Consider the following 24,196-nt stretch of genomic DNA (forward strand, 5'->3'; position numbering starts at 1 on the left):
CTGTGCAAGGTTTTGCCACAGGGATCCAGCAGAGATTGGCTGCATCCATGACCCCACTATTTTATTTTTGAAACAGGCAGAGTAGGACTCTTGTAGTGCAGCACCAGTGTCTTCTGTCTCTGAGCCAGGAGGCCTAGGTTCAAGTCCCACCTTCTCCAAAATGCACGTGATAATCGAACTTAGAATCTGTACAGTGTGGAAACAGGCATTTTGGCCCAACATGTCTATACTGACCCTCCAAAGAATAACCCACCCAGACCCATTCCCTTATTTCTCTACGTTTCCCCTGACTAATACTAAGGCAGTTTAGCATGGCCAATCCACATAAGCTGCACATCTTTGGATTGTGGGAGGAAACTGGAGCACCTGGAGGAAATCCACACAGACACAGGAAGAATGTGCAAACTCCACCCAGCTACTGAGGATAGAATCAAATCCAGGTCCCTGGTGCTGTGAGACTGCTGTGCTAACCACTGAGCCACTGCGCTGCCCTATATCTCAGGACTGGTTGATTAGGAAAATGTCTGAGAATGGTGCAAATGTATATGACCTTTTTTTGCTGCATAAAACTGGGTCCTGTGTATGTAACTCCACTTTCAGTTTTAGCTTTCAATCTATATTGGTTCAATATTGAGTCTAAATGAGTTTGATATTAAATGCTAACTTGCATTTATGATGGTACCAATGATTCAGAATAGAGCCTGGACTGATTCAGTTAGGAATTTGCATTAGTTTGGAACTGAGCACTATTGATTCAGCATTAAACCTGGATGAGCCTGTAAGGATGCAAGTAGTATTGAATAAACATTAAAAGCACCATACTGGCACTGTAGGTCAACCCACAGGACATGTAAATATAGTCATACAGCACGGAAACAGACCCTTCGGTCCAACTCGTCCATGCCGACCAAGTTGCCCAAACTAACCCATTCCCACTTGTCTGCATGTGACCCATATCCCTCTAAACCTTTCCTATTCAACTAACTGTCCAAATATCTTTTAAATGGTGTAACTGTACTTGCATCTACCACTTTGCCTGGCAGTTCATTCCACATTCAAACCATCCTCTGTGTGAAAACGTTGCCCCTCAGGTCCCTTTTTAAATCTTTCTCCTTTCATCTTACACCTAGGTTTGTGGTGTGGGGAGAAATCAGAGTTAATGTATCAGATCAAGTGACCCTTCCTCAGAACATTCCCAAAACATTAACTTTGATTTCTCTCCACAGATGCTGCCAGACCGACTGAGCTTTTCCACTAACTTCTGTTTTCATTTCTGATGTAAAACATCCACAGTTCTTTTTGTTTTTTAAATAATCGTGGATATGTTTTTTCAGAGGTTTGCCAGCATAATTGGCATGCTGTCCACTGGGAATGGTCAATGGGATGTGTTAAATACAACATGCGTAAAGACACAGGGCCCTGTTTTATGTAGGCAAAAGGAATTTGTCCATACATTGTACCTTTTTCCAAAAAAACGTCACAGAGACCGTCAATCTCTGCTACATCTCCATAGCAACACCTTCACCAATCAATCTAAATTGATCGACATGGTCTTCACAGATATTCCAGGCCCAACCAATCAGCACTCTTCTCTCATGCTGTATAAAATGACACTTCCTTTGTTGAAATTTATTTCTTGTATCTTGTTCAAAATTAAACGCTTCAACTTCGTATCCTCTTAACTAATGTTTAAGCTCTGTAACATCAAACAACGAGTAGAGCTTTAAACCAATACTAACTATCTACAAACTTGAACTGCTAACCTAAAGTAAAATAAATTAATTATCTGTCCATTTTTTTGGTGCAAACACTTCCATTTATTGTTTTGTACAAGACATAGTATTTCACAAAATATATAACATTAAAATGTACATATTTTTGTAAAACAAAGAATAAAGGGTTAAACACCTGTAAGTTGTAAACTGCTCAAGAGGTTTATTTCCTTGTGATCATTATCAGGGAGAACGAGTCAGAGTCAGACTTCCTGTATCACTTCTGCTGCTACATCTCACAGTAGACAGATAGAATAAATGGGCATGGTCTAAGGAGACAGGAATTGTTGTTTGGAGCCATTAAAGATGAAGTCTCATGTTTTGCCTCACTCTTTCTGACCATACTTCCATCCAGAATGGAAGCTGTACTGTCTGAAGCCTGTCAACACCTTGGTGATGGTTTCCAGTATGAAATATACTAAATCTCACCTCGTTTCCCTATAGTGTGTAAGCCACAAAGGAACCCTCACTGCTTACAGAAGTGATGTAAAGGTGTGCATTTATCACGTACCATTGGACTTATAGATCCATACACACCAGGTTGACAATTTTGGTGAGTGGTTGCAAATACTGGATTGATATGTAAAGGATTAATTGCTAAAGAAATTGGCAATCATACGAGTGCAATAGATACTGGGTTCGCTGGGAGTAGCACACCACAGCCTTCAGTGCTGCTGAGTTAAACAACCATTACTATGAGATGCCCTTCAGAGTATTGAGGATGTTCTGTGAGAAGATACTCAATGTGTAAGGCATTATTTTGACTTTTCAGCTCTTGGGTCAATATATAAGACATAAGGTTGACTGTAAGTCCTCAGTTTAATGCATAAGGCATTGGGTTGACCTTAAGGGCTCTCAGTTTGTCAGGCATTGTGTTGATGCCAATTCTCTCCCTCAGCTTAATGTACAAGTTATGAGGGCAATTGTAAGGGTCCTAATGTTAAAGCATAAGGCATTGGGTTCCTGTAAGACTTTCAGATTAACATGTAAGGCATTGGGTTGACTGTAAGGTTTCTCAGCTTAATTTATTAGGCATTGGATTGATGCTATGACTTTCCCTCAGGTTAAGGTATAAGGCATTGTGTGGATGCTCAGGCACTTAGATCAATGCAGCAAAAATTGCACTTAGGTAATACTTCAGTTCATGGGCTAAATGTAAGGCACTAGGTTAATTGCAGTAGATACTGATTGGAGTTTTAGGTCAATACAACAGTCAATTGTCTTCTCTCTTAGATTTCTTTATACTTTTTAATGAAGTGGGTGAGAAATCTCTAAACCTCTATAAATTCACTGTCCCACACACGCAAATCTCTTCAATAGATGAGCTCTATATGAGCAATACGTGGGTTGTGGTGAGTTACATCAACGGGTATCATCTGATGGGGAGCATTAGATCCTGAAATCCCTGATCTCCTTGTTGACTGATTATTGTCTTACCACTGCAAGTAATGTGGTGCACAAGTCGTTAGTTCTTCCATTTATCAGAATGCTATGTATATGATTGGAACTCTGGGACATCAGCAAAGGAATTCCTTGCAGTTAAAGCTTCATTTTGGACCAAACTGATTTATTTCCACATTAAACTCTCGAAAGAAAATTCAACAGTTGCTGTCATCCATCACTTGCATCAAAACCATATTGTGCGGCTCTTCCTCTTCGATGTTTATGCTTAATGCTCTGTAAATCATTGGCTCAAGCAGCTGAATTGTACTCAGCAAATAATAAATCTTCATCTTCTGGAAGCTTAAATGTCTGATACCCAAATCCTCAAGAGCAGATAATAATAACAGGGATTGGCACATGTGAGACATTTGAGATAGCAGATACCTTGGGGGCAGCAATATGAGACAGAAAATCAATACGATGGTCAGACATCACATAACACAGTCCAGTTTTACATTGCTTTGGTGTGTCACAGTAAAGAATCAAGCCCAACGTCTGTGCAGATGTGTAATCTCCTCCTCTATTGCATGCACTATGGTTATCAGAATTAAATTTTATATGTGTTTCCTCAACAGTATGATCTAATGTCTGGCAACACTGTCTAATGGATAAAAGAGCATTACTTTCTGTTTGAGGACCATTGAGCCTCAGCAGGAGCTTTGAGGTCTAGACCTTTAATCATGTTAGCCAGAGATGAAAAGCTCTTGATTAAATGGTATTAGGAGATGGGCCAAATGCAGGCAAATAGGACTAGTTGGACCGAAGGGTCTGATCTATGCTCTACAACTGTATGACTCTATAAATAGTAAACACCTCTCAGGTGATGTTTGTACAGGGTCAGCTCCGAGTGTGCAAATGGTGCCCTATAGGCTATCTGCAAGGCTAATCTGTGTTTTTGTTTATTTCCTGATTGGTCCTGTTTTTAATCTCTGGAAGTTTTCAAAATAATCTCTTGTGTTCTTCAACCAATTGGGATACTGCATGCAGTAGTCTGACTGGGAACTGTGGAAGATTCATAGCTCTTCAGAGGGCAACACAGTGGTTAGCACTGCTGCCTCCCAGCACCATGGATTCAATTCCAGCCTTGGGTGAAACTGGCTGGGTGGAGTTTGCAGTTTCTCCCCATGTCTGCGTGGATTCCCTCCAAGTGCCTTGGTTTTCTCCCACAGGCCAAAGATGTGCAGGTTAGGTGGATTGACCATGAGAAATGCTGGGTTAAAGGGATGGTGTGGGGTACTCTTCACAGAGTCAGTGTGGACTCGATGGGATGAATGGCTTGCTTCCACGTTGTAGAATTTTTATGATCTGGTATTGGATGACTACACCGTACTCTATGCTCAGTAACAAAAGTGGATTCCATACTATGTCAATACAGTATTGGATATCTTCAATACGTTGCACAGTGTTTAGGTTATGTGTGTAAATTCAGTGTGTATATTTTCTACTTGGTTACTGGGAATCTGCAATAAACTGTATCCTACTGTCAAAGTTACTGGAAATCTAGTGTGGTCTACATGTTATTTGTTTCCTTATAGAATGATTGACAATGTTTTCTCATTTTTGGATATCTGCAGAATGCTTCACATTGTGCGCAAGTTGTTAGGTACGTGTAATGGATTTTACACTGTATTATGTCATTGGGTTTCTACAGTATGCTTCACAATGTTATTGTTAACAGTGGCCTGTATTTTGTGGTCTGGAATGAAGAGACAGTGCTTAACACTGACCTCAAAGAAAGCTGTCAACAAAGACTTAACTATCCCCATCTTGCCAATTCTATCTTCTCCAGCATTAACTTAATTGCAGTGCCAAATGTGCTGATGCTGTGGCTTTAAGAGGTGTGTTTTGTCCTGGTTTCTTTCAGATAGATAGAGAGAGAGAGAGATTGGGGAACAAGTACTGAGCATCCTATGAGAAAATAAACAACTTGTGAAGCCTTGGGTCTTGTTTTTTTTGAAGTTGGAACAATAGAAGCAGCATGGATGGGTGTGGTCAAGCTCCCACCCACAGAACCAAGGATTTTTAGTTTTCAGTTTTCAGCAGCAGTTGCTGTTGGCGTCTTGAAAAAGTGGAAGCTCTTTTTCCCTCTCTCAAATACAGCTAAAAGCTGAGGGCTATCTTCCTACGTTACTGGATTGCATGAGTCAAAATCTGTTTTCTGAATTTCCTTTTTGCCAGGGGGGTGTTTATCTACTATTTTGTTACATTTTCCAATAGAGTTGTTATTCTAAGTTCTTCTTCCTTTTGTTGGAATTTAACTACAGTGTTTGAATAAATTGTGCTTTGCTTAATGTCGAATAGTTTGACCAATTGAATTGCATCTGGAACACAGCACCTGACATTTACCTTTAAAATAAGAAAAAAATTAGGGTCTAGGCTACCTTCTTAAAATATTTTAAGGGCGTCTGGTCTGGTTCATAACACCAGGCCAAGACAACCTCCAGGTGTCCTGCACCAATGATATAATTAACTCGACCCAATAGCCAAACACATTGGAGAATTCCCATAGACATCAAGTCAGAGAGGTGAAAGCACTCTGTGATTGTTACACATAACTTCATGGAGAATGAAATAAAATTGGAGACAGATTTCCAAACATCACAGAATTATGATACTGACAAATGGAAAAAAAGACTTGTGATTGAGGATCAGAGAAGTTGTTCAGCAATAATTTCAAACTTTAAAAAGCATTTAAAAACCCATTTAAAAATGACAACATGAAAAATAATGGAGGTCCTGATCAGTCCAATGATTTTTGTTTTGTTGGTCAGCAATAATTCTGGTCCGTAACAACTTCAACAGTGCAATCCATGGAGGAGCAGAGAACCACTGTCAACAACTCCTGGATTTCTGCGTTTAACTGTGCAAGTGTGGATGGTAGAAGCTGCTGGCAGTTACACAGCTTCATCAGGATTATGGCTGTTAAATCGGAGACAGCAAGTTAGCAGGGATCTGAAGAGTATTGATTACACTGTATTGACAATCACTTGAAAGTCCCTTGGACAACAACACAGGGGTCAGCAAGGATGATGGAGGCTACAGTAAAATGAAGAGCCAATTGGTATTCAGCGACGTTCCTTTCTTCAAAAGCTTAAGTCAGTTGGACAGTAATATAACAGGTCCTTCAAACACTTTCACATTAACCAATTGAGCAAGCTTTTCCCAGAATATCTCCGTCAGGTTAATAAAACAGAAAACAAAACATCTTGCAAAGGTAACAAAGTATGGTTTACATACCCAGGCGATGTGATATATTTTAGTAATACCTGAAGAAAATAGTCCTTTTTTTTAATAATAAAAATAGGTTCTATTTGTTATCTTACAATATATTTCCATTTCTTTTGGTCCACTATGAGAGTTAAAGGGTTCAATACTTGTCACAGGTGCATGCTGTTGTTGAGCCTCCACTTCCTGTTTCGGGGCCCCTACAAAGAACAACTCCCACAGCCGCAGTCAACAACTCTCTCAACGTCTTCCACAAACGAGGAGCCGTCTGTGCACTGGAAGACATATTTCCGTCGCTTGCTACGTAGCGGCACACAGCACTCCCCATTGGCACAGCTTCCCTTGCATTCCAGCCGAGGGACTTTAACCGTGGTCTGGCATGAGGCGTAGCCTTGCTGCTTACGATAGACATCGCGAAACATTTCCTTTTGACAGAGGAGCTCTGCAAAATGAGAGAGGAGAGGTCACCATCAAGATTGTGTTTGCCTCACTAGCTTGCTTCAAATACTTTGATCCATGAGGATCGGGCATCGTAATTTCAAGGTTAGATATTAGGATGGGATCCATTTCCTGGGGAATACTGCTTCTACGGAAAAGGCTTGGGCTGATTTCCCTAGCTTGTCCAAGTGAGGTTAAGACTTTTGGCTGGCTCAAAGATCACGTCGGACAAAACGTGAAGTAATAGAGTCAAAGTGTTCTCCTGATCTAGTGGTCAGCAGGAGAAATGGCAACAAGATTGGTGAGGAGCATGCTGGGAGTTTTGGCCAAGCTAATTTAAACTCTGACTTCAGTTAAACTGGAGCTAGGACGTGTTGGGACTGGTCCTGTAGGTTGTGAACTGCAGTTTCCTGTGTTGACTGGATAAGGGAGGTTTTATGGTGGAGAGTATGGTGCTGGTAAAGCTTTTCCAGTACCATATTCTCAACTCTGATCTCCAGCATCTGCAGTCCTCATTTTCTCCAAGGTATTATGGTGGTCTACTACACATACTAGCACCACATTACTTTATATTGAGTACGGAATGTAGATGTTTACAACTTGGTGCAAACATTTTGGGAGCCAATGAGTAAACTCCGTTGGCTGGGATTGAACAATACGATCAGGCTTGGTCAATTCATTGGTTGAGTGCTAGAGAAGTTTCTGGAAAGTGAAGACACTTCAGGATAAAAGTTACTAGACAAAGGATTTAGCAACAGCAGCCACCGAGACCAACACCTGAGAAGCATGTGCTCCGAACTGATCTTCAGAGAAAACAAAGAATCATGAGGCAAGGTCTACATCAACAGCAAACACTGGTCACTTCACTCAAATTGGGGTAGTATTTGTTTCAAACCGTACTAATAGAGCTAAAGTTATAGTTAGGACTAAATAGAATTTAAGTTAAAGTAAAGTGAGGTTAAATGAAATGGGTTAAAGTTTAATTTAAGGTGGATGAATCATAGAATCCCTACTGTGGGGAAGCAGGCCCATTGAGTTCACGCTGATTCTCCAAAGAGCATTCCACCCAGACTCACACCCATACCCTACCCTTATAACCGTGCATTTCCCATGGCTAATACACGTAGCCTGCACACCCTGGACATTATGGGGCAAGTTAACATGGCTAATCCACCTAACCTGCACATAGAATCATTGAGTCACGCAGCACAGAAACAGACCCTTTGGTCCAAACAGTCCATGCCAGAGATAATCCCAAACTAACCTAGTCCCGCCTGCCTGCTCCTGACCCATATCCCTTCAAACCTTTCCTATTCATGCACTTATCCAAATTTCTTTTAAACATTGTAATTGTACCCACATCCACCATTCCCACACGAAGTTCATTTCACACACAAACTACTCTGTGTAAGAAGTTTACTCATCATGACTTTTTAAATCTTTCTCCTCTCACCTTAAAAATGTGCCCCCTATTCTTCACCCTATCTATATACCTCATGAATTTATAAACCTTTGTATGGGCACTTCTCAACGTCTTACGCTCCAGTGAAAATCTAGGGATAAATGTTAGCTGCTGGCTTTGTAATTACCAACAGTAAAAATGTGGCATTGACATCAGGTGAAGTTTTGGTCAAATCACCAGATCACTGTGGGCCCTCCGCAGTGGTGGGTGAACAATTAATTGGCTGGAGGAAAGAGGACGAGAATTGCGCCTCTTCCCAGCCTTCATCCTGAATAAGTCCATAACAGGAAGGCTCTGCAGCCAATAGAAGCCTTCAAGTAAGTAAAGCTTGTCTGATCAGCAACTCATTGGAATGATTCCAATAGGATAAACAAACCTTAGCATGTTTGTCCTCTGAACCCATACAGAACCTGGGGTAATGGGGGGTGGATGGTGGAAGAGAGTAGCAAGCATCCCTCTTTGGACGCCAAGTGCCTGACAATCAAGGCACATAGCATTATGAAAGGGGGACTGGGAATTATATTGCTGATAGTCACCCCTCCCATCCTTCCTACTCACCAGAACCATCCATCTGCCCAACCCCCTGTCCCACTCCACCCTACAAACCCCCTTTCTCCCATGTGCCGGGGTCCTTGAAGACTTTGGGTGGGTGATGTACTGACAGTAACCACTACCACTGCTGTGATGCCACTGATAATAGAAGAGCTTCCACCTTTTGGCTAGGCTTTTAATTGGTTGGCAGCTCTCAATGGACTGGACCTGTATCCCTGGTGTTTTTGATGCTAGGAAAGGCCCATCACTTGTGCCAGATGGGCAGAAATATGGTGGGCCTTCTCAAAAAGAGGCAACACACAGGTCTCATTGGCTCCCAGTTGGGTGGTCAAGACATTCCAGAAGCCTCTGAGCACAATGTGCAGCTTTAGGAGTCAAGACCCTTCTCTTTCCTTACCTGTTTGGCAGGTTTCTCCGGTAAAGTTGGTATCACACTCACAATATGGCTCCCCTTGACCAGATACCTTACAGCGGCCATGGTCGCACTTCAGATTCTGACAGTTGTCTGTCAGTTGGCCTTTGTCACAGAGCTTGCCAACATAGCCATCCTTGCACACACAGCGGTATGTGGATTCAGACATTACACATGTTCCATGAACGCACCTGGAAGGCGACATAAGAAAAGTTACTAATGAAAAGCAGGGTCTCTAAATCTGGCAGCATTTAGATCTCGAGCAGTGTAAGACACAGGTAGTGGAGATTCTCAATTATAAGCTGTGTTGAACCATCACAGTGAACACTGGATCATATAATCCCTACAGTGTGGAAACAGGCCGTTTGACCCACTGAGTCCATATACACCGTCATCTCACACTGACCTACTCCAACCCCATAACCATGTATTTCCCATGGCTAAACTCTAGCCTGCACATGCCTGAACACTTTGGGCAATTTAGCATGGCCAACTCACCTAACCTGCATTTCTTTGGAAACTGGAGTGCCCAAAGGAAACCCACTCAGACATGGGGAGAACATGCAAACTCCGCACAGAGAGTCACCTGAGGCTAGAATCAAACCCGAGTCTTTGGCAGTATAAGGCAGCAGCGCACTGTGTCACTCTTTTACATTTAGTTGCATGTCAACAGTGGGCCGTATGTTAGATTACTTGACAAAAGATGCAGATAATCAAGATTTAGAGTCAGAGGTAGGCAAAAGGTAGGTCAAGTGAATCTTGTTGAATTTTTTGATGAAATATGGAGAAGAGCAGTGCAGTGTCTGTGAGAAGTCTCTTTGGTAAAGTGCCAAAGGAGGGATGCAAAGTCATAACATACATAACAGGATGATGGCAGCAGAAGGAACTGAAAGATGGCTACAAAACAGAAAACTGGGGAGAAATATGACCTTCCTCAGAGTTAGAAATGGGATGTGATGTCTCACAACAAACTTTGCTGAGACCGCCGCTATTCACAATTTACTTAACTCAGAAACTGGGGTATTCGTAGTAAATTATGTTGATAGTATCAAAAGGTGGTGCAGGTTTGAGGTAACAATGCGGAAGGCTGTACTGCAATGTAAGGAGATGTGAAAAAGATTTCAGAGTCTGTGGATGAATGGAAAATGCAGTTCAATGTATTGCAGCATGAGGTAATTTACAGGTTATTCATTTCCGGGAAGCAACAAAATGGAATGGGTGAGAGAGGAGTTTCAGAAATGCAGACATTCAGATCTCTGAAAGGGCTTCAAAAGTTCATACGACCATGAAAAATTCAAAGTTCTTTGTATTCTAAGAGTACAGAAAGCAGAAAGGCGATGCTCATCTGATGGACTTAGAACACTGTGAGCAGGTCTTGCTGCTTATTTCTGCATTCCCTCTCTCCCTATAACTCTCAGTTTTCTGCACACCCCCAATTCTGATCTCTCTCATATCCTCAATGTTCAGTCCACCACTGGCAGCAGTTTTTATCCTCAGTAGTTGAAACCCCTCCTCATACCTTTCACTGTCTCTTATTTTTCCTATTTTAACGGCACTTCTTAAACCTTTCACCCATGAACAGGCTTTCAATTATCAGTCCTCATATCATCTTATGTGTTCAGTTTGTTTGATAATTTGCTATGATGTGTTTTGGGTCGTTGAAGGTGCTGCATAGATAATAAATTATTTATGGAACAAAAAGAAATAATGTTGAAACATTGTAGAAAAGACATCGGTAAGGCCACTTTTGGAATACTGCATTCAATTCTGGTCTCACTGCTGTAGGAAAGATGTTACAAAACTTGAAAGGGTTCAGAAAAGAATTAGAAGGATGTTACTAGGGTTGGAGGGTTTAAGCTGAAAATGTGTTACTGGAAAAGCGCAGCAGGTCAGGCAGCATCCAGGGAACAGGAGAATCGACGTTTCGGGCATAAGTCCTTCTAAGAAGGACTTATGCCCGAAACGTCGATTCTCCTGTTCCCTGGATGCTGCCTGACCTGCTGCGCTTTTCCAGCAACACATTTTCAGCTCTGATCTGCAGCATCCTGTAGTCCTCACTTTCTCCTTGGAGGGTTTAAGCTACAGGGAGAGGCTGAACAGCCTGGGCTGTTTTCCCTGGAGTGTCGGAGGCTGAGGAGTGGCCTTATAAAGGTTTATAAAGTCAATGATGTGCATGGATAGGTTAAATGGTCAAGGTCTTTTCCCTAGAGGGTTTAAGGTGAGAGGGCAAAGATTTAATAGGGGCCAAAGGGATAACTTTTTCACACAGAGGGTGGTGAAGAGTATGGAATGAGCTGCCAGAGGAGGTGGTGGATGCTGATACAATTGAAAGACATTTGGATGGGTAAATGTAACGGAAGGGATATAGGTCAAATGTTGGCAAATGGGACTAGACTAATTTAGAATATCTGGTCAACATAGACGAGTTGGACCAAAGGGTCTGTTTCCATGCTGTATATCTCAAAGACTACGTTGTACCAGAACTGGGGCAAGAGGATTCAACTATCATAAAATATATTTTTTTCTCTGGAAAGGACAAGATTCCCATGTGATGTATGACAGGAGAATAGGTGGCCAGGCAACAGTGTCATTTTCCTCTTGAAACAAGGCAGGAGTCTCTCCCCAGCAGATGGCGCTGTTGTCTGTTGATTTGCTCAAATCAACAACAAGTGATATACAATCCCTGTCTGCTGTATAAAGGCAGGATTGCAGCATTTTTAAGAAAGCTGGCTGAAACAAGACAAGGAAGTCAAAGCTTACTCACGTTATGGCAAGGGAAAGCAGGATGCAGGTTCATTTCAAGTGTGGCATGGTGACTGAGTGGTTAGCACTGCTGTCTCACAATGCTAAGGACCTGGGTTTGATTCCAGTCTCGGGTGACTGTGTGGAGTTTGTGTGTTCTCCCTGTGTCTGTGTGGGATTCCTCTCACAGTCCAACGATGTGCAAGTTAGGTGGACTGGCTATGCTAAATTGCCCATAGTGTGCAGGCTAGGTGGATTAACCATGGGAAATGCAGGGTTATGGGGTGGATATGGGTGAGATACTCTTTGAAGGGGTGGTGTGAACTCAATGGGCTGAATAGCCTGTTTCCACTATTATAGGGACTCTATCCTACAGTCAGAGTCAGAGAGCACGGAAACAGACCCTTTAGTCCATGCCGAACATAATCCCAAATGAACCTAGTCCCACCTGTCTGCACTTGGCTCATATCTCTCTAAACTTTTCCTATTCCTGTATTTATCCATATCTTTTAAGTGTTGTATCTGTACCTGCATACACCACTTCCTCTGGAAGTTCATTCCACACTTGAACCCTCTGTGTAAAAAACTACTGCACCCCCTATGACTCTTTAAAATCTTTCTCTTCTCACCTTAAAAATGTACCCACTAAGTCTGAAATCCCCCCACCCTAGGGAAAATGCACTTGCCCTGCACCTTATCTATACCCATCATGGGGTATAAATTTCTACAAGGTCACCTCTCAAACTCCTACACTCCAGTGAAAAAATGTCCCAGCCTTTCCAGCCTCTCCTTCCAACTCAAGCCCTCCATACCCAACAACATCCTGGTAAATCTTTCTGAACCCTCTCCAGCTCCGTAATATCCTTCCTACAACAGGGAGACCAGAACTGGACTCAGCTTTAACCGAGAGTTTATCCAAAACAAAGTGATTATGTTAGCGTTCCACGCCACAATGGAAAAGTTGTCTCACTGCACCTTCCGTAGTGGGTCTGTAACACTTACCTGTCGTTAGGACAGAGGTGCCGGGTTTCCTGGTCACACAGCGGCCCTGTCCACCCAGGATGGCAATCACAGGTGATGCTGGACTGGTCGAGCGAGTGGCACACGCCGTGTTTGCAGACGTTGCAGGACCTGCATCCCGGAGAGACGCCCAGGGGCATCTGGGCCAAGCTCCTGAAGTCCTGCAGCTCATTGTTGATGCGCACATCGTGAATGCAGCCGTGGAAGCCATTGAGGCTGCGGTCAGGTCCCTGGCGGAGTGCTGCCATCCCCGAGACTGGGGGGATGCCTTTAACGACAAACAATGGGCACGGCTTTTAACAAGAGAGGTGGTGATTGTCACTGTCTGAACCACGTCGACCTTAGGACACTGGCTGACATTCTCAACTTTGAACCGGAAGACTGGAGTTGCAGCCTAAGATTTCAATGCAGTACTGGGAGGGAGTTTTTAAAAAATTCATTCACGGGATGAGGACATCGCTGGCCAAGCCAGTAACTATTGCCCATCCCTAATTGCCCAAAGGGCAGTTAAGAATCAACCATGTTGCTGTGGGTCATGTAGGCTAGACTGGGTAAGGATGGCAGATTCCTTCCCTAAAGGACATTAGTGAGCCAGATGGGTTTTTCCCAATAATTGACAACGGTCATTATCAGACTCTTCATTCCAGATTTTACTGAGCTCAAATTACACCCATCTGCTGTGACAGGATTCAAACATGGGTACCCAGAACGTTACCTGGGTCTCTGGATTAATAGTTCTGGCGATAGTACCATTGCCTCCCTCATCACTGGCAGAAGTGCATTTTACAGATGAAATTATGAAGAGACACACAAACTTATAGGTGGATTTATTCATCAAAATGCATGTTGTCTCTGGTACCTAGCCGATATACAGCAAACGTTTTATTAACCGGCACTCTATTGAGCCAGGTATGTGCCAGTTTATCAGATATTCCAGATAATCAAGAGGTATGCATAAACGTCATAGACCCTGACAAAGCAAAGCTTCGAGACATTAACATCCCTCAGAAAACCTATTGTAACAATATCAACATACCTCAACGTAATGCAGGGAGTATACACATCACTGTTATACAGAGGAACCTCGCTACCCGGCATTTAATTATCCCAATATCGGATTATCCAGCAAGATCGCAAGGTCTTGATGCTTGGCTAAACTATGTTATCCGGCATTCGATTATCTGGAATTCGATTAACTGAGTGAAATACTCCCCGCCCGTATCCTTCAGATAATCGAGGTTCCTCTGTACACTATTTACAGATTGCGGTATTTGAGTTATATCATTTTTGCCAGTTTATGAAGAGTGCTAGGTAATAAGGCAGCCGGCTAAAACAAAGTTCGCTGTATGTCCTTTCTGATGTGGAGGTGCTGGTGTTGGACTGGGGCGGACAAAGTCATACATCACACAAAATCCAGTTATAGTCCAATAGGACTTTACAGCATCAAATGACCTGTTTGTTGCATTTCCATAGTGATCTCTGTCGAAAATGGCCGAAAAGTGCTCATAAACGGAGTGTGTGAATAAAAAATAGATTATTTCTTGAGCGTGCAGTTCAACTTGGACAGGCAATAACTGGGTCTTTTGAAAATAAGGATTGGAAAATGTTGCATTTAAAGTTAATCAAAATTGTGCAGACAGAAAACAGAGGGCAATTGTACTAACGATAACCAATATACACTAAAACTATACATGACAGGCTCTTGTCACACGTGAACAAGCTCTGTTCAGCTACACTTTCTAAAAAATCCACTCTTTGGATGTGGGTAAATCTGACCAGGCCAGCATTTATTGTCCAGAGGGCAGATGAGAGTTAACCACATACTGTGGGTCTGGAGTCACATGTTGGTCAGAATGACAGATTTTCTTCCCTCAAGGACATTAGTGAACCAGATGGGTTTTCCTGACAATGGATTCAGGTTTATCATTAGACTCTCTTAATTCCAAATGTTTATTGAATTTAAATTCCACCATCTGCCATGGTAGGATTTGAACCCAGGTCTTTGGATTAACAATACCACTAGGCCATTACCTTCCCAATTCTTAGAATCATAGAATCCCTACGATGTGGAATTGGCCCATTTGGTGTAACAACTCCACACCGGTCCTCCAAAGAGTTACCCACCCTTACCCAATCCCCTACCCTATTACTTTACATTTACCCCTGACTTATGCACGTAACTTGCGCAATTTAGCATGGCCAATCCACTCTAACCTGCACATCTTTGGATTGTGGAAGGAAACCGGAGCACCCGGAGGAAACCCACACAGACACAGGGAGAATGTACAAACTCCACACAATTGAACCCGGCTCCCTGGCACTGTGAGGCAGCAGTGCTAACCACTGAGCCACCATGCTACCCCTAACTGGATGGCTATATGCTCAATACTGGCCACTTCCTGGAGCAGTGCCACCTCCAGACTGAGGCAACGTGTGGTGAAAAAGGCCAAAGAAAAATGACAATGGAGAACTGAGAAAAATAGAGGGGGCAACAGCAGTCAGGGCAGCCTGTTCCTACGCTATAGATTGTGTGTGAAGGTTGATAGAAGTGGCTGAGAATTAAATTTACAAACAGCACACTGTACATATGAACATACAAATCAGCAGGAGTAGGCCATCAGCTCCATGAATCTGTTCCACTGTTCAATACGACATGACTGATCCAATTGTAACCCCAAATCCATCGTCCCATCTATCTTTGATAACCTTTCAACTCCTGATTTGACAAGGATCTACTACCACTGCTTTAAAAACGCTCCATGACTCGACTTCCATCACCTTTTCGGGAAGGGGATTCCAAAGGCTCATAGAGAAAATAAAACTCGCCTAATCCTGGTTTTAATGGACAACCCCATATTCTTAAACAGTAATCCTTAGCTCGAGGCTTTCCCAGTGGAAGAGGTACCTCTCCAGGTCCAATCTGTCAAGATCCTGCAGGATTTTGTGTGTTTCAATCAAATCACCTCTTCTTCCACTCAATTCCAGCAGGTACACATCTAACCATAACAAGAGGAATTGAGTATAAGAGCAAAGAGGTCCTTCTGCAGCTGTACAGGGTGCTGGTGAGACCACACCTGGAGTATTGTGTGCAGTTTTAGTCTCCAAATTTGAGGAAGTACATTCTGGCTATTGAGGGAGTGCAGCATAGGTTCACAAGGTCAATTTCCGGAATGGTGGGACTATCATATGTTGAAAGATTGGAGTGACTGGGCTTGTATACACTTGAGTTTAGAAGGATGAGAGGGGATCTGATTGAGTTGTATAAGATTATTAAAGGATTGGACACTCTGGAGGCAGGAAGCATGTTTCCGCTGATGGGTGAGTCCTGAACCAGAGGACACAGTTTAAAAAAAGGGGTAGGCCATTTAGAACAGAGTTGAGGAGAAACATCTTCACCCAGAGAGCGGTGGGTGTATGGAATGCTCTGCCCCAGAAGGTAGTGGAGGCCAAGTCTCTGAATACTTTCAAGAAAGAGATTGGTGGAGCTCTTAAAGATAGTGGGATTGAGGGTTATAGGGATAAGGCAAGAACAGGATACTGATTGTGGATGATCAGCCATAATCATAATGAATGGTGGTGCTGGCTCGAAGGGCTGAATGGCCTACTCCTGCACCTATTGTCTATTGTCTATAACACAATCTGCCCATCCCTTGTGTCAGTCTAGTGAAGTTTCGCTCAGCTTCAACCTCCCTTGAATCAGTTTACCAATATTGTGCAATGTACTACTGAATCAGTCTCACCAGTGCCCTGCATGATTGAGGCAACCTCTCTGCTTTTGTATCCAGCTCCCCCAGGAATAAATGATGACAGTCTGTTACTTTCCCTTACGTGCAGTAGCTTTGTACTAAGGTTTTGCAATGGCAGGCGCAAGGACACCCAGGACATAGTGCATCCTCAGGGCTCTGCAACCACACCATCACCTGGAAACCTCAGGTAAAACAGTTTTGGAACACAGAAGGTGGGGAAAACAATGAGCAATGAAGGACAATACGTGGTGCAGCAAACGGAATGCATTGAGCAGCTGATGGGATTGTGCTGAGCGGCTCATGGGATTGCATTGAGCAGCTGAAGGGAAAGCAAGCCCTCACTTGTTGGAACTGCACAGCACTCACCTGTATTGTCTGGAGTAGAAGCTGGCATCTTTGACCATCCTGGAAACAATAACGACTGTGTGTGTTGAAGTTAATCTGATGCTACTAGGTAGCACTACCTACCTAGTGCTTGGTAGGAAGGAGAGAGGAGAGAGACCCACCTTCCATTGGGTCCACGATCATGGTGAGAGTTAGCTGGCGAAGGGAATGACAGGAGCACAGACCCAACCACACTTTTTTTTAATCCCAAAGGGATGTGCGCATCACTGGCTCAGCCAGTATTTATTGCCCATTTCTAATTGCCCAGAGTCAACCATATTGCTGTGGGTCTGGAGTCATGTGTAAGCCAGACCAGGTAAGGATGGCAGTTTCCTTCTCTAAATGACATTAGTGAACCAGATGGGTTTTCCAAGCAATTGGCATCGGTTTCATGGTCATCATTGGACTCATAATTCTAGACGTTTAATTGAATCTAAATTCCACCATCTGCCTTGGAGCTCCCCAGATTATTACTGGATAAAATAGTTAAGGGATAATACCACTGGGCCATTGACTCTCCACTTCAATGCAGTGTTAAAGCACTCAATGACATCACATGAATAGCCAAGGTCAGCAAGTTCATCTTCAAAGCTCAAAGTTAAAAATCACACAACACCAGGTTATAGTCCAACAGGTTTAATTGGAAGCACTAGCTTTCAGAATGCCGCTCCTTCATCAGGTGTTAGTGGAGGATACAATTCTAAGGCACAGAATTTACAGCAAAAGTTTACAGTGTAATGTAACTGAAATTATACATTGAAAAATATCTTGATTGTCTGTTGAGTCTTTCATCTGTTCGAATACCATGATAGTTTCACTTCTTTCATGTGTAAATCACAAAACCTTTTTTTAAAAGTTGCATTCTCAGATTAGCTGTAACAATGGGTGTTAGCTAGACAATATTGTTACAGCTAACCTGAGAACGCAACTTTTAAAAAAAAGTTTTGTGATTTACACATGAAAGAAGTGAAACTATCATGGTATTCGAACAGATGAAAGACTCAACGGACAATCAAGATATTTTTCAATGTATAATTTCAGTTACATTACACTGTAAACTTTTGCTGTAAATTCTGTGCCTTAGAATTGTATCCTCCACTATCACCTGATGAAGGAGCGGCGCTCCGAAAGCTGGTGCTTCCAATTAAATCTGTTGGACTATAACCTGGTATTGTGTGATTTTTAACTTTGTACACCCCAGTCCAACATCGGCATCTTCAAATTCCAAGGTCAAATCCTACTAACTTCCCCACCAGCCACTGCTTCCATACCAGCAACCATTTACAAAGAATTTCTAGAATTTCAGACTCGTATTCATATCCCTTACCTCATCCTGACACACCTGGCAAGCACACTCCTACAGTTTGCAAACACTATATATTCCTGCATCATAGGGAAATTCCCCTGCCTGCTCTGTTTATGTGTCTTCATCAAGGTGGAATGAAATGGGATTCTTTCTTTGAACAGTGAGCTTTGGTGAGCCCTGTAATGACTGAACTTCAAGCTGTGCAATTCCACTTTAACGTATAAATGCAAAGCAAAATGGTTGCAACAAGAAGTTCATTCATAACCAAAGCTCCCTTTCAGAGCGAGCGGAATGACTGGCAGCAGCAGTTCACTCATCTGCTGCCTGTTTCTCTGTTGGAGATGGAGAAAGTGACGAACGAACCCACCTCCAATATACAGCGGGGAGTTCAGGCTCAGAGTCGGCTGTTTGTGTAGCTTCCCCAAGCTCCTGGGAGTTCCTTTGTCCACAACGAGGCTCAGTGATTGGTTCATCATCATCAACTCGACGGTGTGGAATTGTCCATCGTTGATTGTCTCCACACTGAAAGGGAATGAAAAGGTGTCAGCCACAGGAAAACTGACAGGGTATTGAGTGTGAAATAAAAGGGATTGACTGAGCACGCGACTACAAACAGACATTATCTGGCCATTACTACGCTGTTGTTTGTGCAAACTGCTGATTGAAAATTGGCTGTCGTGTTTTTCACAGCGACTACACTTGCAAAATATTTTCAGTTCTGAGGAAGGGTCAATGGACTCGAAACGTTAACTCTGATTTCTCCCCACAGATGCTGCCGGACCTGCTGAGCTTTTCCAGCAATTTCTGTTTTTGTTTCTGATTTACAGCATCCCCAGTTCCAAAATATTTCATTGACTGGAAGTAAAATCCCGAGGTTAGAGGAGTTGTTATTGAGTTGCTTCATTCCACTGCACGTGTCGGTCAGGATAGAATAGCGCAAGAGAAATTTATGACAGCAGTGAGCTGTCTGATTTCAGTCTTCCCCCATGGTAGCTATATCACACCATTTTACAATGGAACACTACTCAATGTGATGACCAAAGAGCCTCTGTGACAGCATGGTGTGGTGTCTGAGAGAATTAATCCTGCCTGTTGGAGGCAGCAGGCAGGGTGAAAGGATTAAACTCCAGAACTGGGAATGGTATCATAAGTGACAAGAGACAGGCGACTGGTTCAGGATATTTCGTTACTGCAAATTGCAGAAGTGTCTCTCTTTGAGGTTAGAGTTAGTTCAACAGTGGATGCAGACACAAACTCGTCAAAGGTCAGGATACTCCCTTCCATGAACAATGTTACACGAGAGCAGGACCACAAAGTGCAAATAATCAGTTCACGTTCCATATGAGAAACGCACAGCTGAAACAACACTCTCTGAAATGAAAAAGTTCTGTACTATTGCACAACACTGTTTTTATTTCCTTTCAGGCTCCTCACAATACTATGTATAATGGTCTGATGCAGACAATATATAGTCAGTTGCAAGGAGTTGGGCAAGTTATAAAAGCCAGACGGTACCACTTCCTGAGTAAGTGTTGGCAGCGATTTGACCACAACTAAGGTGACAACATGAAAACATGAATGGCAGCAACGTTTTTGATGACATTTTGCATGTGACAGCTGTTGTATGTTTTGGAATGAAAACCATGACCAGCCCAGGACCGGGTTAGCTTGCTGCAACCAAGTGAGGGAAGACTCTTGTCTTAAACAAGATGTAGTTTATTGCATGACGGCATCAGGTATGGGTTACTCAGAGAGATATCATTCCTAAACTTGTGAGGAGAGTGAGTCTTTACTCTGCATGGTGGCTCAGTGGTTAGAACTACTGCCTCACAGCACCAGGGACCTGGGTTTGATTCCACCCTCGGGCGACTGTCTGTATGGAGTTTGTATGTTCTCCACGTGTTTGTGTGAGTTTCCTCCAGTTTCCTCCCACAATCTTATGATGTGCAGGTTACATGGATTGGCCATGGGAAATTGCCAGTAGTGTCCAGGGAAGTGCAGGTTAGGTGGATTACCCATGCAGGGTATTAGAATAGAGTGGTGGGTCTGGGAGGGATGCTTTTCAGTGGGTTAGTGGGGACCCAATGGGTCGAATGGCCTGCTTCCATCTGTACTGATCGGAAGCTGCCTTGCTTTTTCCTTAGCACAGACCATATCCCATTTACTCCATCAGAGTACACAACAGGGTTCTAAGAAGGGTCACGACCTGAAACATTAACTCTGATTTCTCACCACAGATGCTGCCAAACCTGCTCAGTGTTTCCAGGAATTTCCGTCTTTGTACCCTACACCACAGCATTGGTCCAAAAGTGTCTATCAGCAAACAATGTAGGATGGACAACTGGTGAGCATTGGATAATACTGACTGTCTGAGGTTCAACTGGCTGCTGGGCATCAGGCAATCTGCTGGTCAGCTTGTTGTGATTTCGCTCTTTGTTCAGAGTGTGGAAGCTGCCCTACTTCAATAAGGCGTCCTTTAGAAAGGAAGCAGGTGGAACTGCTCATACCCCAGCTCCTTTACAGGGGAATCACAGGATGGATTTCATTAACCAGCTCAGCCACAGCAGGGTTTCACTTAACATGAGAACACATCAGTCGGAACTTGAAGATTGATAAACTTTTCCAATTCTGGACCAGAGACACCTTCTCCGATGTCCTTACCCCCAACCTCCACACACCAGGCCTTGTTACCACATGGTCTGCTATTGCACACAACCCATTGTTAGCCACGAATAGTTCCCATTAGTAGCTATGGGCTACTTCTAGGTCTGATCATTATCCAGCAGGCCAGGCAACATCCATGGAGAGAGATGAAGCGAACATTGCAAGTCCAGATGACTCTTCATCAGAGCTGATGTGCTTCACCTCTGACGAAGAGTCATCTAGACTCGAAATGTGTGCCTGCTCTTCCTCCATGGATGCTGGCTGACCTGCTGTGATCGCCAGTATTTTTTGTTTCCAGTATAGATTGCACCATCTGCAGTGATTTGCTCCTGATCATTATCCACTCCTTTGTCTGTCCAACTATTTTCTTTCTCTTTGGGCTCTATGTCCACCTTTTGTTTACTCCTTACCCCCTCCCCCCACCCTATTTTCTACCCTAGGAAAAAGACTCTGACTATACTTGCCTCTCATAATTTTGTAAACTTCTATCAGGTTGTCTGCATAAAAACCCAACATTTTCATAGCTAGTTCTGAGGAAGGGTCACGGGACCTGTTAACTTGATTTCTCTCCACCGATGCTGCCAGATTTGCTGAGCTCTTCCAGCAATTTCTGTTTTTGTTTCTGTGCTGACCTCTTTGACATAACTCCTGAAATGTGCTCCATCTTTCCAAATTATTTCACAAAACTCTACTCTGAGACAGAACACCAGTGGAGCAAGGTAAACTGGTAAGGGTACAAGACTGAACTTTGTTGAAAGGCTCCAGTTTGATATTTCATAATTTTAGATAAACAATTTATCTTTCCAGTAAAGAATTTAAGGGTTATGGCTGCATATTAAAAGATAGTATAAAAAGGTCTATTAATGATAAATTTGTGTATTAAAACCAGAGACCAATTTGTTTATTTCACAACTAATGCAATGAGAGGCAATTATCTCAACTCTTACCCTGGTCCAATAGCCAGGGTAGGGGGGTCCTTGAAAACAGTGGCAGATGTCCTGATTACATATGTCCTTAATAGATATGAGAAGAGATTGTACAAGCTTGGTTTGTTTTCAATTGAACGTCGAAGAATGAGGGACAACCTGATAGAAGTTTACAAAATTATGAGAGGCATGTATAGTCAGAGTCTTTTTCCTAGGGTAGAAATATCAATTACTAGCAGCTATAGAGTTAAGGTAAAAGCAGGTAAGTTTAAAGGAGATGCAAGAAGCAAGTTTATTTTTATACAGAGGGTGGTAAGTGCCTGGAATTCGCTGCCAGACGATGGGGTGCAGTCAGACACAATAGCAATGTTGACAGTTATATGGATAGGCAGGGAATCGAGGGATGTGCAGAACGTAGAGGCAAAAAGTTTTTAATTGCGAAAGGTATGTGTCAGCATAGTCTTGGTGGGCTGAAGGGCCTGTTCCTGTGCTGTATGTCCTTTGTTCTTTAAACACATGCCTTTATTCTTCAATCTCTCAAATATTGATGGGAATGAAGCCATTGGGTAAGCTATGTGAGAAAGATACCATATCCAGTTCAGACTTTGCGGAGGATGTTGGCCCTATGACAGTAGGGTTTGTTCCCTGGATGCTGCCTGACCTGCGCTTCTCCAGCAACACATTTTCAGCTCTGATCTCCAGCATCTGCAGACCTCACTTTCTCCCCTATGACAGTACCATTGGGTTAAGCTGTTGGATGCCATGGAGAGCTGTTGGATGCCATGGAGGGCTGATGGACCCATTAATTTAAGATGCATGGGCCGTAGAGTCATAGACAAAAAAGTGTAGAGGTGGGTTGGGGAGGTAGCCTAACACCGTTTTGTGAATTATTAGTCACAAAACATAGTGTACGGATTGGACAATGGGGAATTGAATTTTAAACAAAGGAATGAGAGTGTAGGGAATGGTTCCAGCAGTTAAAGCAGCAATGGTAGGTGAACTGCTTGCAGTTTTTCAACAATGCTAACAAGCAAGTCAAGTCACAGAATCCCTTCAGTGTGGAAGCAGGCCATTCAGCCCATCGAGTCCACACTGACTCTCCAAAGAACGTCCCACCCAGAGCTAGCCCTCTACCGTATCACCCTGCATTTCCCATGGCTCATCTGTTTGATCTAGACATCCCTCGACACTATGGGCAATTTAGCATAGATAATCCACCCTAAACCCTACATTGTGGGAGGAAACCTACACAGAGACAGGGAGAGTGTGCAAACTCCTCAATAACAGTCATCAGAGGCTGGAATCGAACCCAGGTCCCTGGCGCTGTGGGGCAGCAGTGCTAACCACCATGCCACCCCACAGAATGGGGCAGGAGCCTTCATTAAATTATTGTTCTTTCCCCATGGTGAGCACTGAGAGTGAGTTATGGAAGCACAGTTTTGTTTGGCTTTTACTCTCTGGATGATCATTAAAGCAACGCTCATTTTTGGATATGGACACTGCCAGCACGTTACCACTTACTGCACATTGCTGGTGCTCTTGAGGATTCTTCCTGTGGGCTGTGTGACAAAGGGACTCACACAATGCAGTGCAAAGTTGGAAGAGCATGTCCCAGCAACAATGAAAGAACAGTTATCTCAGTTCTGAACCTTCTGCGAGGGAAGGTTGGAGGTGATACACTCTAACGGAGGGGTAGGGGGAATGTTAAAAGTTTGGGAAGTGCTGTCAAAAAGTCCTGGGGAGTGGCAATAGTACAGCTGTATGTGAAACGAAGCAGTTAACAGTCTTTCATGACTGGCAACATCTCACCGAATGCTTCAATGCTAATTTGAGAGATTGAAGGCGACAGGGTGTATAAAGCAACCATGTCCCGTTCTGATCACTGGAGGGGATTCTATTGTAATTCTGTCGGGTTATGAACTTTCAGCTGTCACACAGAGCTGCCGTACTCCTGACTACATGAGATAATGTATGCCAGTGACCGGCGCTGCTGGACACGAGAGGCTATGGGAAACAGATCCGAAACTTGTAATACCCAGTGAGAAGATACAGCCTCAGGGAGCTACAGTATTCTAGCTCAATTGCAGCACTCTGCTGTTTGTCT

The 24,196-nt window shown here is 43.2% G+C and overlaps 1 protein-coding gene across 2 annotated transcripts in view; it reads right to left on the reverse strand.

Moving 5' to 3' along the window:
• Positions 1-1,793: 1,793 nt before the first annotated feature.
• LOC122556810 (slit homolog 3 protein-like) overlaps positions 1,794-24,196 on the reverse strand; it is a 685,608-nt gene continuing 663,205 nt past the window's right edge. For both annotated transcript variants that reach the window (XM_043704014.2, XM_043704015.2), the window contains 4 exons: positions 18,870-19,024; positions 13,049-13,334; positions 9,290-9,495; positions 1,794-6,882 (listed from right to left, as the gene is read on the reverse strand). In XM_043704014.2, coding sequence (XP_043559949.2) covers positions 6,641-6,882; positions 9,290-9,495; positions 13,049-13,334; positions 18,870-19,024 — 889 coding nt within the window. In that variant the 3' untranslated portion in view covers positions 1,794-6,640. The remainder of the gene's footprint in view (positions 6,883-9,289; positions 9,496-13,048; positions 13,335-18,869; positions 19,025-24,196) is intronic.

The sequence above is a fragment of the Chiloscyllium plagiosum genome, unplaced genomic scaffold (assembly GCF_037043375.1).
Source record: "Chiloscyllium plagiosum isolate Xiang-an unplaced genomic scaffold, Cpla_swu_hap1 HiC_scaffold_16, whole genome shotgun sequence".
NCBI classification, from domain to species: domain Eukaryota; kingdom Metazoa; phylum Chordata; class Chondrichthyes; order Orectolobiformes; family Hemiscylliidae; genus Chiloscyllium; species Chiloscyllium plagiosum.